Source organism: Gadus macrocephalus, chromosome 1, assembly GCF_031168955.1.
Source record: "Gadus macrocephalus chromosome 1, ASM3116895v1".
Classification (NCBI taxonomy): Eukaryota; Metazoa; Chordata; class Actinopteri; order Gadiformes; family Gadidae; genus Gadus; species Gadus macrocephalus.
Genome location: NC_082382.1, coordinates 3371867 through 3391374, shown reverse-complemented (window position 1 = coordinate 3391374; position 19508 = coordinate 3371867). Strand labels below are relative to the sequence as shown.

Here is a 19508-nt window from a genome sequence, read left to right as displayed (position 1 = left end):
ATGTTTTATATAATGTATAGCCTCACTGTGATCATTTAGTCCAGATTTGAAGAGTGGTTTTCAATCAGGACCGATTTGAAGATTGTAGTTGGTTTTCAATCACGACCGTTTTAAGGTGGACCAGCAACTGCCGAATCGGATGCTGCGAATCGGATGCCAACTTCAGCGTCGTTCGGGATAAAGCTGTATGTAATCTAGGCCACTAGAAATTATCTTGCACTTTACCTTCCTCCAGTCCTCTAGCGGTCCCATCAGCCCCTCTCACCTACCTCCAGTCCTCCATAGTGATTTCGTCCTCCAGTGGTCCCATCAGCCCCTCTTACCTACCTCCAGTCCTCCATAGTGATCTCGTCCTCCAGCGGTCCCATCAGCCCCTCTCACCTACCTCTAGTCCTCCATAGTGATCTCCTCCTCCAGCGGTCCCATCAGCCTCTATCACTTACCTCCAGACCTCCAGTCCTCCAGTGGGTCCATCATCCTCTCTCCCCTACCTCCAGTCCTCCAGCGTCCTTACCTTCTTGTCGCCCCCGAACCTCGTTGTCTGTGTGAACTTTCACCCCGCTTGTTGGGAAATGTCACATCAAGGCCCGTGCTGCGGTAGGGGGGCGCCAGGAGATGAAATATAAGCGTAATTCCGTCTCTACATCCCTAATTTGCGTTGGTTTTCTGCCAGTCCTACCCTATGCCATCAGCAGCAGCCGCGGTACCCGGGATCCAGCCGCAGCCTCACCTCGTCACGGGGATAACAACAATCTGGGCCGAACATGTGAGTAACAAACCATCGCTGTGTTTTCCGTCTCCAGCCTCTGTTACCCGTTCACCACTCATCGCATTCAGACCGCAATCAAACCACACAGATGTCACAGGATTGTGTTGAATATGTGTCCCATAGTTTAGCTTCTCCATAGCATGTAGCCGTGAGATATCTCACGCGCTTCGGGTTTATCAACCGATTAAAGCTTAATTAAGCTGTCATTAGGGATCGGCGTCATCTGAGCTAATGGTGCTACGCTTGTGTTTAACAACCCAAAGAAAAGCCCTCAGTCGTCTCCCACCCTGATGAGGAGTACAGTGTGTTAATGTGTTACCTATGGTAGCCCTTAGCCTTCTGGCATTGATGGTGGCTGCTATGGTGTTATATATATATATATATATATATATATATATATATATATATACATAGCTTCATGGTTGATTTGGTGTTCTGGGGGTTGCTATGATGCTGTAGGTGGTTACCAGGTTGTTGTAGGTGGTTACCAGGGTGTTGTAGGTGGTTGCTAGGATGTTCTGGGAGGTTGCTATGATGTTCTAGGTTGTCTTTGGTGCCCTGCTCCTACCAGGGGCTGACTCAAGCCCGGTCTACCAGGGGCTGACTCTAGCCCGGTCTACCAGGGCCTGACCTAAGCAAGATCTACCAGGGGCAGACTCTAGCCTTGACTACCAGGGGCTGACTCTAACCTTGACTACCAGGGGCTGACTCTAACCCGGTCTACCAGAGGCTGACTCTAGCCTGGACTACCAGGGGCTGACTCCAGCCTGGACTGCCTGGGGCTGACTCTAGCCTTGTGTACCAGGGGCTGACTCTAGCCTGGTGTTGTTTGTTCTAGATGTGTCTCAGGAGCATATGGGAGTCTACAGCTGCACAATATATTGGTTCAGCATCGTCATCACAAGGATAATAATAATAATAATACATTTAATTTAGAGGCGCCTTTCAAGACACCCAAGGTCACCTTACAGAGCATATAGTCATCATTCAAAACTATGTAAAACAGACTAGGAATAAAAGGAAAACAGAGGTTAAACATGAAGAATAATAATAATTAATAACACTCAAAGACGCCTAAAGTGAAGGGGGGACCTCAAGGGGGGATGTGCGATGTCAAGAGGCCAATGAACTAAAACACGTGCTGCTACAAAATTGTTTGGTACTTCATATGAAATGGGACTAGCTTGGTTCTCCTTGGACTAATCTAGATGGAAGCCCTGTCCTTCAGGCTTTTACAGTGCAGGCACTGCAAGTGAAAACATATTCCATGAAGAAAATGTATTTTTATCTGTATTTCACACAATAAAAACCGGGTTTGTTTTACATGCAGCCTGTGAACGACACGCTACTAATAAAAGTGAATACATGGCGTGTCCTCACAATAGTGAGCTGGTATCACAAACAGACTGAACACATTAGCATTGCTGCATTAGCATTGTAAACGATCCGCTAGAGAGCAATAAAAAACTAAGCAATCTACACTGACATCTCAAATAAAGAATGAGAGTAGAAGTACTGATTAAACTGCTTTACTTCAGTGAAAGCTGAAAGTACAGGCTCTGAAATGTACTCTGGTATAAAATTAAAAAGTAGCCCTCTTACATTTCTACCGGTTGTCTCTGGGCAAAGCTAACTGAACCTTATGTCTTATTAATATAATAAGAAGATTTAAAGTTAAACTATTCTAACTGCAAAAAAAAAACGTGAAACCTCGCTCCAATGTGCAAATCAGTTTTCAGTGTCAGTAACAGAACACAAAACATTATGATCAAAGCGAGAACACACTTCTAGTCTAATTAAGCCGTAAACTATTTTGTTAGAAATTCCTTCATCTCTACAAGACTACCAAATTCCATTTTTGTTTTGCAAAAGACAACGCATCCGTCAAGATTCGTTCTTGGAGCGGACAACTTCCAACAATTCTCTTAAATAAGGCCATGGAGGGGGAATGTATTGTCGCTGCTCTGAATCTGCTCCGTCTGAAATGTCTGCTTGTTAACTTTCATCCATCCTCACTCGCTACGCCACTAGTTCTCTCAGAGACGCCATTTCTCTTTGGTGAAAACCCCCTTTCGTCTCCATCCTTTCCATCATTTTCATCTTGCTACGTATGTCGTGTGTGATATGCACAACAGAAACAATAATTCCTCTCAAATGCACTAAAAATAAAGTAACAAGCCGGTTTTGGAAGTGTATGTAGCAGAAAGTACAAATATATTTTTTTAAATTGTAGCAAGTAAAAAGTTTAATAAATGTTAAAAGACAGATACCTGAAAACTGTACTCAATTACAGTAACAAAGTGATAATTTTAATAGCGCCCCGTGGTCAAAGTGGTAGTTAACTCTTTGGAGACTGCGCTTTCTTTAAGTGTACCAACTTCGACTACTCTGAATTGTTCACCTTCAGTATGGTTGAAGTTGACATCCATTATAAAAATAGCATGGTAGGTGCCTGACACAGTGTTTTTTTTTATTTACGGGGGACATACTGTTTTGAGCAATCGACACACAACTTTTAATATTACACAAGGGGGATTGCCTTGATGGGCTGGGCCCTGGGCTACTCTGAAGCAGACTTGTGATTGATTGAATAATGGCTTCTCCTTTACGTAATCATACTCACATACTCACTCAGGCATAAAATGATCTATACACTTTCACCAATTTTGTGCACCCCTAGGGTATAAATTGTGGGAGGAGTGAGTTTATATATTTAGACAGTGAAAAATCCCATTTGTGTGGGAAATCGAAGGATGTCCGTTTGTTGGAAATTACCGGCTATCAGACCACTAGAATTTCAATTGGCCGCGAAATAACAATCTTGATGGCCACCTTGGTCGCTACATTTTTATTTGATTTATTAAATAAAGTAACACAACATGACAATATGAAATGCATAACAATTAAAATCATATTTCATGTTTCTTTTATGAGTATACATTGTACATTATACATTCAATTGTCATTGAATATGCATTAGTGGGTTGCTTACTGAATGCATAGACAAACTCTCAACAATCACACAAAGTCCTTGGTTACAGTCATGGCGAACAGACAACACTCACGAAATTCTCAAAAATAACACTACCGATGACACAGTGAAGAGGATTCCTGTGAAGAAGAAAACGTTGAGGCAATTCTAGCAAAAGAAGACAAAAAAACTGATCTTCCAGGGACAGTGGCCTCAAATATATACACTGCTGAACTATGTTTTTTTAGAGGTCCTTTTACATTGCAGTGTTTCCCATAGATTTTTTTGTAGCAGTGGTGCTGTGAATTGGTAACGTAGCAACGCTAGGTTACGGGGGGGGGGGGGGGGGGGGGGGCATTTTTTCACATTTCAAAATGTTGAAAAATAACCCTTTAGATGGTTACTTCTGTTGAGATTTATTTGGGAAAAATGTACGGATTGAGTTTCCAAGCTTCCAAATATGACATGACAACCAACAGAGTCAAGGTATCTGCTGAGACGAGATGATTGTGCAAATGTGCCTTGAACTTGGCACACTTTTTATTTTATTTATTATTACAATTATTTCATTTTTTTGCTGTGGCGCTGACAATCCAGCAATGGCGCACCGCTGCTGGATTATAAAACATGGAGCTGAATTGGACTGTATAAAACAGGATTTCCGGTTTGTTTTCAGATGGCTCAATGTAGCAGATTTCATCGATCAGAGTGGGAGCATTTTTTTTACTGCGCGACGCAAAGCTAGCCGACAATAGCGTGCCCTGTCTAACTGGGGGGTTACGCAATATTTTTGTTAAACCCCAAAAACCAAAAACCATGCGTTAGGATTTGTTTTAAACATGAGTTTTTGCACATGCATTTATCCTAACACATGCGTAGCACCTGTATTACATATGCCAGCTCAATATATTTTTTGGCCGTTGAATTACAATCTCATCGGCTAAAAATAGCTAACGACTTTAAGAGTTTTAACGTTTAAATACTGGAAAACTATGAATTGTGTTAAAGTGTTGAGTCATCGTTAACGTTTGGATGTTGGGTAGTTGATGAAGTTTTAATTATGAAGTATGAAGTAGGCATTTGGATGTTTGGGAAACATTTCTAATAATAAATACAATTTACAATTTCAGAGGAAGTTTAGCTGTGTAGCTTGCTGAAAAGAAGGGTTAGGGTTAGCTAATTGTGATCTACCTTTATGAGACCTATGGCCCAAGTTCCGAATGACTCATTAATTTATTTTGTGCTGTTTGCAGCCTCCCTTTCAGTCAGCTTGTTAGGCCTTGAAGTGCTTGCAAATTCAAAATGATTTAAAATGTAGGAGTTAGCCAAAATTATCATTGTTGACCTATCTAAAATTTGCATTTTCTGGCTAAGAACTTTGTGAGCCCGGTGACTTTACTCAGAACCTTGTTGGCCATATTCCTGACATCCAAGTTTTTTTCTAGGATGCATCCCAGGTAATTTACTGATGCTTTTGCACTGACCACAACTTTATTCAAATCTACCTTAAATTCAGATCATCGTTTCAATCTGTATTTTGAGCCGATCAAGATGGCCTCTGTCTTACCAAGATGTAGGGACAGCAGATTTTCAATCAGCCAGTTATTTACAGAAGCTAGCTCTGTGCTCGGTGTACTCTCTAGGGTGGATTGGTGTTTATGAGACATTAAAAGTGCTGAGTCATCAGCGTACAGAATAGGTCACATGATCAGGAGTCTAGCATATCATTAATATAAAATCGAAGGACGGTCCGAGAATGCTTCCTTGCAGAACGTCACATTTAACTTTGCTAGAGTCAGACAGCACTGCCCCTATGGCCACCAATTGTCCTCCCTGACAGGTAAGACCTAAACCACCTACAGGTGGAGCTGTCTGCCCCCAGGGCCTCAAGTTTGGCAATTAATCTGTTATGATTTACCCTATCGATTGCCTTTTGAAGATCAAGTAACACCATCCCACAGAGATTTCATTCATATATATCCCTGCGTATAATGTCGGATAAATAGAGTAGGTTTGGTTCCTGACTTCCTGTTGGTTGTCAGTTGAGGTCATGGGTAGGTAGGGAATTTATTTAAACTTTTAATTTTATTTTTTCCAGCGGCAGCGAATGATAGGTAGATTGTTTTCATTTAAAAACGAGAAAATTCGCTCATCCTTGTACAGAATGAAGAGGTGCTGTACAAAAACGTAATTATAGTTTGCATCAATTATTATATATTTTTTTTATAAAGCTCATAAAATAATTTGGGTCGCATATAAATTGACAGGGTCGGTCGGAAACCGGAACCAAACAAAAAAAATATTTTAGGCCCAGGCATGATTCGGTAGAATGTTACTTCCTGAATCCGGATTGGAATTTAAACATGAAGTTGTTTTTATTCATGTATTCATTTAATTGCTCATTGACTACCTTTCAAAAATTTTTGAGACTGTGCATAAAATTGACCGGTCTGCAGTTACCAGGGTCGTGGCTGTTTCCATTTTTAAAAAGGAGAACTGCTTTGGCCCTCCTGAGGTCAATGGGGAAAACACCAGATTCAACAGACATGTTAAAAATATGTGAAAGGTTCAGGAACGGATGGCAAACTCAACGGGGTACTGTATATGACGGTATTTGTGTAAAATAAGTATCAAAGAAATGTGAAAGCTGAGTTGGGGATGAAATTCTTTAGCATGTGTGATATTGTCTAGCCTACAATGCTGTGTGTCTCATATTCAATCAGCGGTCCAATTCTGAACGAGTAGCCTTACTTGTGTCCTTGTTTTTATCCACCCTCCGTCAGTTTAACCTTTATAATCTATAGTCATCCTTAAGTCAGTTTAACCTTTATGTTTTACAGTACAATGCTGTTTTTTTTACCTGCTTTTTACTGGTACAGCTGGTTAGTTACACTTCAAACAGCTCTGTGTTATATCAGCGTTATATCCATTGGGAACAATTTTGAAAAGTAAAACTTATCTGGGTTAGTTGCACATTAGCCAGGCTATTGTTTAGGGCAGGGTGCTTTGCAATTCCCCCATTGTGTGGAGATATTGACCAAAGGACGGCTCTGTAGAGACAGAGCAGCTGCCCGATGGCTTGGCGTGGAAGAGCTGTCTCTTCATCGGGTATCGACCCCGTCCCCGAGACACTCGGGACTCTGCTGTGGACTAAAGTAAATAGTGTAAAACGTTTGGATAGGGAGTTAGCATGCAAAGTTGGAATTATTGTTCCTTTAGGAGGTTTGGGGATGATAATAATAATAATAATAATAATAATAATAATATGGGGTGGGCCAGGCCTGATACAGTCCATTTCAAGGTTCTTTGTTTTATGCTGTTGATAACGAGGGATGAGCTTGGCTTCGTTCCTGTGACACGTGGACAAGGTTTCATGACCCTGGGCAAAAGATGTCTGGTGATGCACTCCTGGCTGCTCGCACCACCATCATCCACTTTTGGTGATGATTGTAATCCCACTTTTAGATCAGTGAACCAACTTGTGCGGAAAGACAGGTGGTCTAAATTTCATGAAGTTTCATGAAGTTGAAGAGGATAGGAGATATGCAAATGCGTGTTCAAAGTATTCAATCAATCGCTGTAGAACTCGCATTGTCCTTTTTCGATGAACTTTGACCACCTAATATTGACCTGTCTTTCTTTATACCACATCTGGGGAAGCTAACTCTAAATCAACCCTGTCTTTAGTACCGGACAACCACTTAAATATTTAAGATCATAGCCTTTTCCATATTCATTGGCTAATAGTGACATTGTTGTACCATAGATGGTAATGGATTAAGGGATAAAGGATTTTTCCCTTATTTATCTATATATTTTTAATTATTTTACTTAATTTAAATTTTTAATTCTATCTAAGAAAGTTATAGGTTATTGAGAGACATTTGTTCACAATGATATGCTTGTTCAAAGTTTGGTTGCATTGTGGGACGATTGCCTCAGAGCCACTATTTGGCCACCCAGTGTACTTCTTTAGCCAGTCTCTGCTATTCATGACGTTCATAAACACCTTACCTAGCAAATGGCTTGTTAGGTTGGGTGTATAATACTTAATTTTAGAGCGTATCATTGATTATAATATAAATGCCTTGTGAGTCATACCAGCATTTTACATAGATGTAAATGCCATTTATAGAGGCATGTAAGGAGTCTGTCTGTGTGTACAGAATGTGTATGCAAAAGCATTCTCATTCTAAGTTGAAGAAATTTAAAATAAAATGTTGATAAACCATGAAGTACTCCATTGTATATATTATCTGTTAGATTTGTTCATGTTAAGATATGGTGACAATTACTTTGCTTTGGGTAACAAAGTTAATCTCCACGTTTCAGGAGGAGGAAAATGGTGCTGCCCTTGGAGATGTCGATCCAACCAAGCGGTCTGCTGTTTACAACGAGGCCGAGCAGAGGATCCTGGGACTGAGTACTGAACCCCTTCCCATGGCCTTGACCCCGTAAGACCCGCTCCTCCGCAGGGTCTCTGGCCTTCTGCAGGGACAATAGGGACAACTAGAGATGTTCACATACCATTTTCTTCCTTCCCGGTACTGATTCCTGAACTGGCCATTGGCCGTTACTGAGGCCCCGTCCACACGAAGCCGAAACGGGCGAAACCGTTACGGTTTCGATCTATCCGGTTTCGAAGTATCTCCGTAAAGACGAAGCCAAGCGAAACCGGATAGATCTGTAGAAACGCTGTAGTAAACATTCCAGGCCCATAAGGGGCGCTGCTTCTGGTACACAAATCCAGAAGAAGAAGAGGCGAGCATGCGCATAAAGGCTGCCCCCCGAACCACTAACAACACAAACAAACAGCTCTTCTACGATGGCGAACTAGATTCTCAATAAATAATGGCTTAGCAACCCAACAAGGGACATGATATGCTGCAGAACGATTACAAGCTTGTAGTCCGCCATCATCTTTTTTGTTGTGATTTCTGAGACTCCGCGGGCTTAAGAGCCATTGGCTAGGAGGTCGAGGGGTGGGGCGATGACGTCATGGTTTGCGGTTTCAGTCGGTTTCAGGCGTCCACACGAAACCAAAACGAAACCGGATAGATTTGAAACCACCTCCGAGGGTGGTTTCAGAAGTTTGCGGTTTCGGTCAGCGGATTCGCCGGCTTCGTGTGGACGGAAGGCCGAACCGTACAAGACCTTTGCGGTTTCGCCATGAAATCGGCTTCGTGTGGACGGGGCCTGAGTATATACCGATGCAGCATCTGGCAATGTAACTACTGATATAACTTATTGAAGGGTGCTCTGATGATGACAGCAATGTATAGTCGTATAGTCAGCAATATAGACCCACTGTGGACGATATATATATTTTTTGAACTTTAGATAATTAACATTTATAATCTACAATTATAATTATACATTTGTTATCTCGTAGTTAAGCGTGAGCATCCATGTTTTTCCGATTTGGTAGCTCGAACGCATTTCGGTCAGAGATGAAGCGATTCCCATCGCGTATTCCCATTCCAAGTATCGGTGACCGTACTCACCGATACTCAATACTGCATTTTAGGCGGTTTTGGAGGAATACCGATACTGGTATTGGTATCGCAACAACTCTAGGGAGAGGTCATTTTATTTTACTGCTGCCATTTTGGCCAGGCCTTGCTCGAAGAAGAGGTCATTTGATCTCAAGCAATTCTTGCCTGGTAAAATAAAGGTTAATAATAATAATAATTGCTGCGTCGACCATATGATGCAGGGCTGACGGGTGTGTTTGTGTGACCCAGGTTTCAGATGGCCTGCTGAAGCTATGGGGAGCTGTTGGAGCTGTCTATACAGAGACCCTCTCCGAGACATCCACCTCACCAAGTTCAAGGTGCCTCATCCACATTCATTCGTCTAGTTGCAGTGGGATATAAGGATATGATATTAGCATGAGGAAATTATTTTGTCATAGATGTATGGGATTATATTCAGCATTGTTGCTTTGATTCATATTGACAGACATAAGTCCATAAACAGATATTACAATTACAATTACAATTAGGGCATTTAGCAGACGTTTTTATCCAAAGCGACTTACATCGGTTAATACACACATTGACACACCGACGGCAGAGTCAACCATGCAAGGCGACAGCCAGCTCGTCAGGAGAAGTTAGGGATAAGCTCAGGGACACATCAACACTCAGCTAGCCGATCACATATCAAGTGTCACTGGTACATGCTCTTTGTCAATTTGTGTTTCTACAATTCTACATCGATAGGGGTGTTTATTAATATGAATGACATTAGATAAACTGATCTAAATCAACAAACAACAGACAAACATTGACAATCATTGCAATTTCTCCAGATAGCAAATGTTATGTACTATATCATTTTTCATTAAGTTTATTATAAGATCTTCAGAAAGGCTTAAATGAATAGCCATGCCAATCTCTCGTCAATCATGTGGGCTTGTCCGAACGGCTGTGTGGTGATTGACAGGTGACCAATGTAGATGATGAGGGGAACGAACTGGGTTCTGGCACAATGGAGCTCACGCAGACGGAGCTCATCCTCCACACGCGCAAGAGGGACGCCATCCGGTGGCCCTACCTCTGCCTGCGCCGCTACGGCTACGACTCCAACCTGTTCTCCTTCGAGAGCGGACGGCGCTGTCAGACCGGCCAGGGTGAGGACCACTGCTGCTTTCAGTCTGCTACACTACTGACTAGTGCTGTGAACCCCATGCTGCACTACTGACTAGTACTGTGAACCCCATGCTGCACTACTGACTAGTACTGTGAACCCCATGCTGCACTACTGACTAGTACTGTGAATCCCATGCTGCACTACTGACTAGTACTGTGAATCCCATGCTGCACTACTGACTAGTACTGTGAACCCCACACATCTCAGTGTCTGTTTATAAACTGTCTTCTCCCGTGGGTTACACACTACTGACTAGTGCTGTGAACCCCACACATAGTCAGTTAACTGTCTTCTCCCATGGGTTACACACTACTGACTAGTGCTGTGAACCTCACACATAGTCAGTTAACTGTCTTCTCCCATGGGTTACACACTACTGACTAGTGCTGTGAACCCCACACATCTCAGAGTCTATTAACTGTCTTCTCCTGTGGCTTAGTTGGAAGTAAGTGTTCAATTATTTACTCTCTTTAACCTATGTGAGTGGAGCACTGCCGTGAGCCCCTCACAGCGGGCACCACCCAGTGTTCAAGCATCCAGAGGTGGAGCACTGCCTTGCGCCCCTCTGGATGCTTGTCATGTTGTGTGGCCTCTCTACACAGACTACTTTTCTTTTATGCTGTCTTTACCCTTTATCACGATGAACTCTAGGTTTATTCTGGGTTGCGTCGTCAATACAGTTTGTAGAATTACCACCACATTATGCAAAACGAACAACTTTTGGAAGAGTCTCTTTAGCAGGTTCACAGAGCGAATGGACACCGGGGTTGCTTTGAAGCACAAGCAGGTCTTTTATTTCCATGAATTTAAGGCAGTCCAGAAATCACAAACCCGCCGCCGCGGTCACAAGGAGCGTTCCAAGAGACTCTCTCGCAATGGTAGTCCCGAGCCCCAACCATGGCGAGATATACCAGCATCCAATGCGGAAGTGACAAACATTGCAGTAGCACCGGATGGCCAGTACGAGGTGATACCAAAAGGGAGCAATTCGTCGTTGACTCGCATGTTAAACAGGCCGTTTTCAGTCTTATTAAACCTTTTAACAGCCTGGTCCAAAAAAACATTCTAGTCTAGTAGTTCATATCTCCATGACAACACTGAGGGGGGTGAATTTTTTTTAGGAGGATAGTTTTTATTTTATTGGAGGTTAAAATGTATGAATAATTAGGGGCGCAGCCTCTTGGGTGACAGCTAGCCGCTGAAGCTCACCTCACCTAATGTTGCTAATTCGGTGTACGTCACCTAGATGGGCGTATCTCCCGGGGGGCGAGAGATTCCGCCTCCCTTTTTTGGTTAAAGGAAATGAGGCGGAATCAAACTATGACGAGTCAAACTAAGATGGCGACGCGCATAAACCAAGAGAATTGGATGCAGTTGGAATAACTGAGGTCTGCACGGAAGCTACATCCATTTTATATACTATCTATGGGTAGTCCATGTGCTCCAGTCCTTCGTCCCTGCTCCCGATCCTTCTCTCTACAAGAGAAAGCAGGCACATAAATACACACTCCCTGATTGGTCTGATTGCGAGCAGGTGCCCACAATCAGACCCAATCCACCCAGCAGATCCGTGTGCTCCCAACATGCCCATACTCCCCCTGCAGGCCGGACGCCGTACGTCCCCCCACAGTCTCCAACCAGGGGAGTTGATTCGCATCAATGATGAACCACGTGGGACGGTTGTTTATTCTGGTCGCCAAGCAACCACACCTTCAGCTCCATCCTTTGCTGTTTGCCACAGAGGATGGATCAATGTCGATGTTCTTTAGGCATGACTAATACATAGATTAACACATACCCTGGTAATTACATTGTAAGAATCAAAATACAGATATCCTTCCACCAGTCCAGTATGTAGACCCAACCTCCATAATACCAGTAAGTAAATGGTAAAAACTGATCGCAATTCTGTTAATCTGCATTGATTTAATGTAGTCCTCATGTAATGTGTTTCCAGGTATTAATGCTGTTTTAATGACGTCCTCATGTGTTGTATTAATGCTGCTTTAATGACGTCCTCATGTGTTGTATTAATGCTGCTTCAATGAGGTCCTCATGTACTCTGTGTATCATGTGTATTTGTATTAACGCCGTCTTTAATGAGGTCCTCATGTACTCTGTGTATCATGTGTATTTGTATTAACGCTGTCTTTAATGAGGTCCTCATGTACTCTGTGTATCATCTGTGTTTGTATTAACGCTGTCTTTAATGAGGTCCTCATGTACTCTGTGTGTCTTGTGTATTTGTATTAACGCTGTCTTTAATGAGGTCCTCCTATATATTGTTTCTCCAGGTATCTTTGCCTTCAAGTGTTCCCGGGCGGAGGAGATCTTCAACCTGCTCCAGGAGCTCATGCAGTGCAACAGCATCAACGTGGTGGAGGAGTCCATGATGATGACCCGCAGCGGCCACACCCCGGATATGGACATGCCGCGCACGCCCCAGACCCCCAACAGTACGCAGCCCACCCACAGGGACATCCAGGGGAATGGGTTAACAGTATAGTGCACGGTGCACGCTGTGTGTACTCAATGTACGTTCCTATTCCAACAGCTCCAGCATTTCCCATCCAGGGTTTTCCCAACGGGTACCCTGGCTATCCAATCAGAGGGGACTCCTCCCAGCCCTCCATGACTGAGGACCATGGCCTCATGGCCATGGAAGACCAGGTAAGAGACTCGCTGACTGCTCCCTGCAGGTGGGACCCCCGCTCCCTCCCTCCCTCCCTACCCTCACACCCCCTGCCCCCCCCTGTGTGTCCCCCTTGTGTGTCCCCCTGCAGACCCACACCTACGTCAACACGGTCAGCATGGAGGGTGACCTGTCCATGCGGCACTGCGTGCACGCCCTCCCCGAGGCCCGGCCCAGCCCCTTCCCCGAGGCGGCGCGGGGAGCCATGCCGGTGGGGGGCCAGGGTGCGGCGCGGGGAGCCATGCCGACGGGGGGCCAGGGCGCGGCGCGGGGAGCCATGCCGACAGGGGGCCCGGGCGCGGCGCAGCGCTGCCGTCCCCTGGAGGAGCACGTCGACCCCCAGGTGTTCCTGCAGCCGTCGGCCCAGGAGGTCACCTTCATGCTGGGCCCCACACCCGCGCAGCGCCACCTGCTGGAGCGGGAGAGGCACGGCCTCAGCACCCACAGCCTGCAGCCTGCAGAGGGCGCCACCGGCTCGGAGACGGAGGGCGAGGAGCCCCCCGTGCACGTCTGCAACTCCCACTCGTACCACCACTTCCACCACCTCATGCACCGCCACCCGGCCCACGAGCCTCCGCAGGACGGCTGCAAGAGCAGCCAGCTGACCTACGAGAACATCAAGTCGCTGCGGGGCGCGGGCAAGCAGCGGCTCAGCCCCAGCAGCGTGTCCCAGTCGCTGGCCTCCAGCAGCAGCAGCAGCACGGGGGATAGCCACTCGCACTCGCTGCTCCACGGCCACGGGCCGGCCTCGCTGCCCCCGCAGGGCTACCCCCTGGAGAGGGGCGGGGGGCACCGCCGCACGGCACTGCTCAACTACGAGAACCTGCCCTCGCTGCCCCCGGTGTGGGAGTACAGCGCCCTGCAGCGGGACGAGGAGCAGGAGGAGGAGGAGGACGAGGAGGAGTACGAGGAGGAGGAGGAGGAGGAGGAGGAGGAGGAGGACTTTGACGAGTACGAGTTCTCCGAGGGGCCCGCCACGCCCAACGGGTACCACCAGGAGGCCCGGGGCGTGCACCGGGACGCCCTGCAGAACTACGTCAACACGGAGCAGGTGCAGCCGTCCCGGCTGCGGCACGGCTGCCCGCCGCACGCCCAGCCCTGCCCGGCGGAGCGCGGCGGGGGGCACATCTTTAACTTTGAGTTCCGCCGGCGCTCGGGTGCGGGCGGGGCGGGCTGCGAGCACGGCCACATGCCCCCGTCGCGGCAGCTCAACTACATCCAGGTGGACCTGGAGGGGCAGCCGCCCTGCCTGGCCCTCGGGGGTGGAGGGGGGGCTCTGCCCCAGCCACAGCACCAGCGCCAGCCCCACCCGAAGTGTGGGCAGCAGGCCCCGCGGCACAGCGAGTTCTACGCCGAGATCGACATCAAGAAGACGGCGGCCATGTCTAACCTGCAGAAAGCTCTTCCCCGGGACGACGGGACGTCCAGAAAGACTCGACACAACAGCACAGACCTGCCTCTGTAGACAACGGGGAGACCCAACAGACAAGGGAAGGAGACGAGGAAAGCTGCTTAGGGAACCAAGGAAACGGAAAGGAGAGCTGATCCTCATGTTAGCACACTGGACCCTCCACTTTCATCCATTCACCAGACTTCTGACTAAAGACCAGGTTCCTCTTTCGCTCTCTCCACATAAGGCCTTGATAACTTGATCTTAGTACCCTGGAGTGAAGGTGAGCATTTCAAGGTGGTTAAAGGTCAAAGGTCAAGGTATTTTGCCCAAACCGTTATTTTTCAGGCTTTTAGAAACAAAGAGAGAAGAAAACGACAGCAGAACCCCCCCCCCCCCCCCCCTTTTATTCTGCCCGTAGCGTCCATGTAATAACCTGGCCTCTGTGTTCTGCCAAATGGGAGGGCCAGAGAGGAATGTGTGGGGGCTCCTCCCCCCAGTGCCCCCCCCCCCCTGTAGGTCCTATGTACGGTTGACGCTTCAGATATGAGGTCCTGTCTTTTATTTATTCACCATAAACAATCCACTCTGGACTACCGTGGTGCGAAGGACTTGGGCGTTCACCGGAGCGCCAGGAGGCTGGGGGCGTTTAGATGCACGGGGCCAAAACCTTTCACGGTATTCTTTCGTCAGCATTGTAGATAGTGCATCGTTTTAATGTTTGATGAAGACGTCGGCGACCTCGACTTGGTGTTCAGCGATGACCTCACATGAAATGTGCAGATTTTAATGAATTCTCACAATGGGAATGTTTATTTAAAGGTTTGGTAAGACATAGGCATTTATATAGCTATGTATATATAGCTATATATTTATGCAAATATATATAGCTATATATATAAATATATATCTCTAGATATATATATGATATTGATACATCATTTATTTTCATATTTATTTATTTCATTCCTTATTTATGAATTAATGTATTTGTTTCTTCATGTAGTCCGTTAGACTCCAATAACTTTAGTTTTGTTTAGAATGTGAGAACCAGCGATTATAATCCAGTTGGTAATATGGAACCAAAGTGTCACCATCATCATTATCACTGAATATTGGTGTATAACTGTTATAACTGTGCTTGATTATGTTTAAAAACAGAACTATTAACATTTAAAGTGCCAAAACATAATTGCTAACTGTATGTGGAGTAAAAAAAATGTGTTCCATTAGAATCTTTAAAAAGCGTAGGATAATAAGATTTTTTTGTGATAATTTGAATGTTCCAGGAGGACAGAATACAAAACGGAACATTGTTTTTCAGGCCATGTAGAAACAAACAAACAAAAACAAAAAAAACATCAACAGGTCACATCTCATTTCGCGCTGACCTCCGGACCCCAAGGTAAGACTGCTCCTAAACGGTACTGCCGCCGTCGGCTCACGGCGGCTACAAGGGGTTCTGCTGCTATGCTGCTGAGGTGGGAGCACAAGTGCGAGTGGCTGGCCTCATCGGGGACGTGTGGCGGAGCAGACACAGAACACGGCCTGCTTTCCTCTGGCCCCAGTAGAGCCGTGTGTGTGTTTGGGATCCTCGTGTCTTGGCTGTAGAAAGGCCCTCAGGGCGTCGACTCTGGTTCTGTTGTGCTGCGAGGGCCCCTGGGTCTCACATGGAGCCCTGTCTCACACACGGAGCCCTTTCTCACACATAGCCCTGTCTCACACACGGAGCCCTGTCTCACACAAAGAGCCCTGTCTTGAGCACCAGGGCCCCGAGTCAAGGCAGCACAGGAGCGCGGCTAAACCCTGGTTCTGATTGGTTAGGGTTGAATCGCCATCATCCACGTGGAGAAAGAAACGTGTCGTTGTGAGAGACTGCCAGCATATTATTTTTGGGCAGAGCTATTTTACTTGTGTGACTGGTATACAAGTAAATGAAAACATGTTAACGTTCTGCAGGTAAAGATGGTGATGGAAGAGGTTCTTTTAAGACTTACTGCAAGCATTCCATACATGTTTATTTAAATCCAAACATTATCTGTTTACATGATCGGTTGGTGTATCATTGGGCTTTTTATTTTATTTTTATATCCATCATTTACTTGAGATGTAGTCATTCCAGCCACTGGTGTCAATTTAACTAGTTGAACTAGTTGAACTAGGGCCTTAAAGGATGAAATGGTTCGAGTGAGAATCTCCTGTCGATAAGGTCATCCAATAAGTTTAGAAGAGGGGTTTACTAAAGGGCTTGCCGTGTCTAAACTCTAACTCATCGTGCCTTTCGCTGTTCAAATAACATGTCATCACTTTTTAATTTATTTAAGAAAAGACGATGGAAAGAACATATGTTTGCATTTGGTGACCGTTTGCAACGTTGGTGTCATTGAACAGGATTAGCTTATTATCCACAAACTACCGGGTCATTTATTTATTTATTTATGTTCAAGTAGTCTGTCGTTTATAAAATCTGCTCGAAGTGCAAAAATAAATCAAGTTCGAGAGCAATTAACATCATGATCAATGTATGCAAATAATTCTTTCATCTTTATAAGGCCCACTTGGTTTCCATGCATTAGTTACCTATAATGTAATAATTTTCAGTGGCACAATGAGGGAACCATACATTTAGAAATCATGTCTAAATTCTCAACTGTAGCTCAAAATGTTAAGGGGACTGAAGTGGTCCTTCATTCCTCCTCCCTGTTTCTGTGTTGTGTGTACCAACTGCCAGTGGCTGTTATACATGTACCAGTCTTTATTCATCTCACCAACGTGCAGAGCCTGTCCGTCATTACTTTTGTGTACAACTTGTTTACATGAGTACAGGTTAAGAAGGCCAATGTTTTGTAACCAGGAGATAGGAGGGAGATGTGCCAAACGTCCGTGGAGCACAGCTCAGGACAGATCTTTAGGTAGGGGTTGGAGAGGCTGAGACCGGTCCCTCACGTCTGGTCTGAGCGCACAGCTGGGGGTCTGCCAAGCTCAGTGTTTATACTGAGGTCTGGTCCTGATTTATGAAGAAAACACGCGTATGTCCGTGATGAGCCCTATATATTCATACGCATTAAAGGTCTACTAGTGCTCTCCTTTAATGGGACCACAAAAGTCTATTTTTTTTTAATTTAGTTTCACATGTCATGCTATAGAAAAGAGCCTTACAGAGAGGGCCCTGTTCCTATCTGGCCCTCATCCCCCATCACATGAACAGGGCAGTAAGCTGCCCCTCCTGTTGTGATTCTGTGTATTCCTTGGGTTCTCCAGCACATCACTACACTGAGTGAAAGGGGGTGGCTGATGGGTGTTTCAGACCGTGGCAGCATTGAGTACAATTTTCTGTATATTAACAAAAAGCATAATCATTTCAAAAGAGTAAACAAAGCATTCCCATAACACCTTTGATTATTGGTTATTAAACTGTGACGAGCAAATCAGTAGTGGGCTTAATTTTGCTCAGCTATATTTATTGATTTGCCCAACAGAAAACAGCAATAGGGTTAACATTCAATGGGAATGCAGACTTTCAGTGTGCAATCAAATGTATTTAATGTCAGGTTTGTTTCTATGTAGCGTCTTTGATTTACGTTCAATGAATCTCCTAAGAAAGGCACTTTCGTGCACCAACAACCTAGACCACAAAGTATACAAACATATATTTTGATTATCTGCATATAGTTTAATGATTTGGTTGAAAACGTGTAAAGGTGTCTGCAGCCGAGCGAACCGCCTAGACCAAATTACTTTCTAAATAGAAATTATTTTTTCCTGCTTTTGCTTAAACCCAAAATCAATAATGTTCCTAATTTCCGAATGACTTTATACAGTTGAATACTACCTTTGTTAAAGCATGCACTTGGTGTCTGCCTGTGTGTAACCAGTTTCAATGATTTCAGGTACAGAGAGCATGGTCCTTGTTAGTATAAAACCTTTTGAGCTGTAAATACAAGCATTGTCACGTCCTGTTGTGTTGCTATGTATTGTTTATGGCTATTGGATTATTATTGTATCAAAAGAGGAATCTCACAAATAAAGCAGAACTTTTATTGTTTCTACTTTCATCTGTGTCGGAAGTCTAAGTGTAGCCTATACGTTAAGTAAACAGGCCTTTACCAATGCATGTGGCTGTACGACTACACATGGAGATGCACATTGGACAGCATCACAGGTCTAACCACAATGCGGTAGCGTGTTGCACCTGACCCCAGGACGCTTTACTACTAATACTTCTGTCTGAGAAACACGAGACACTCACATTTCTTGTTTCAAGGGGATTTTTTTAGTCGGAAGCCATCCGCTCTCGAGATCAAGTTACAACAATCTCCCATGTGTCTCAACTATGTAGAAAATGGCTTTTCCTTTTTTTTTGTATTCTTTATTTTTACACTATTATACTCTGAATTATTAATGCAACAAATCAGGCTCTACTTGTTCCCGATTATCAAATAACGGGGGCTTAATCGCGAGAGCTACAGGGAGGCTCAGCTGATTTGGTTTAGTTGGTAGCAACTGAGCTGCAGGTCTGAATGACTGCAGCTTCACATGATGGCTCAGTGGAAAAACACAGCAGAACACAGAGCTCCCTCCCTCTTTCAGTCTCTCTAATTGAGTGTGAGAACCTTGGATCTCGATTGTAGAGGAGGGGGGGGGGGCGGGGTGAGAGTTGGAGTTGAGGCTTATGAGTTAAAGGGTTAGTTATATTTCATGTATTTCTGTGCATGACGTCTGCGCTTGTTGGATTCTCCATGGAGCACCGGGAGGAATACTGATCACTTTGTTGTTGCTGCAAACATCTCCTCTGGGGAAAAGCTTTGTGATGGAGGTGTAAGTACCCTGCTCTTTATTTATCATGCTCATCTCATGCTTTGTCGTTCACACACACTGAGTTCTGACTTACATCCACTATCTACTCCGTGTTTCTGTTCTTCAAGTGCACCGTTTTATGAAGTTAAAGTTCATCCATGGCCAAAAAAACATTAAGTTACTATTGTTAGATTTTTTTTATTTTTTTTAATCTCTGTTAATAAAGTGCAGCCAC

At 44.8% G+C, this 19508-nt stretch overlaps 2 protein-coding genes across 2 annotated transcripts in view; both read left to right on the top strand.

The window, feature by feature from the left end:
- The first annotated feature begins 218 nt into the window (after positions 1–218).
- Positions 219–18531, top strand: frs3 (fibroblast growth factor receptor substrate 3). Its single transcript, XM_060063009.1, has 7 exons — positions 219–766; positions 8073–8194; positions 9485–9573; positions 10188–10374; positions 12689–12850; positions 12949–13064; positions 13178–18531. Exons 3-7 carry the CDS (start codon positions 9508–9510, stop codon positions 14549–14551), a joined length of 1905 nt encoding a protein of 634 aa, XP_059918992.1. The 5' UTR covers positions 219–766; positions 8073–8194; positions 9485–9507; the 3' UTR covers positions 14552–18531.
- A 589-nt stretch (positions 18532–19120) lies between these two features.
- The window catches only part of LOC132466025 (sodium- and chloride-dependent GABA transporter 2-like), a 33042-nt gene continuing 32654 nt past the window's right edge, over positions 19121–19508 (top strand). The window contains exon 1 of the mRNA XM_060063021.1: positions 19121–19294. Coding sequence (XP_059919004.1) covers positions 19287–19294 — 8 coding nt within the window. The 5' untranslated portion in view covers positions 19121–19286. The remainder of the gene's footprint in view (positions 19295–19508) is intronic.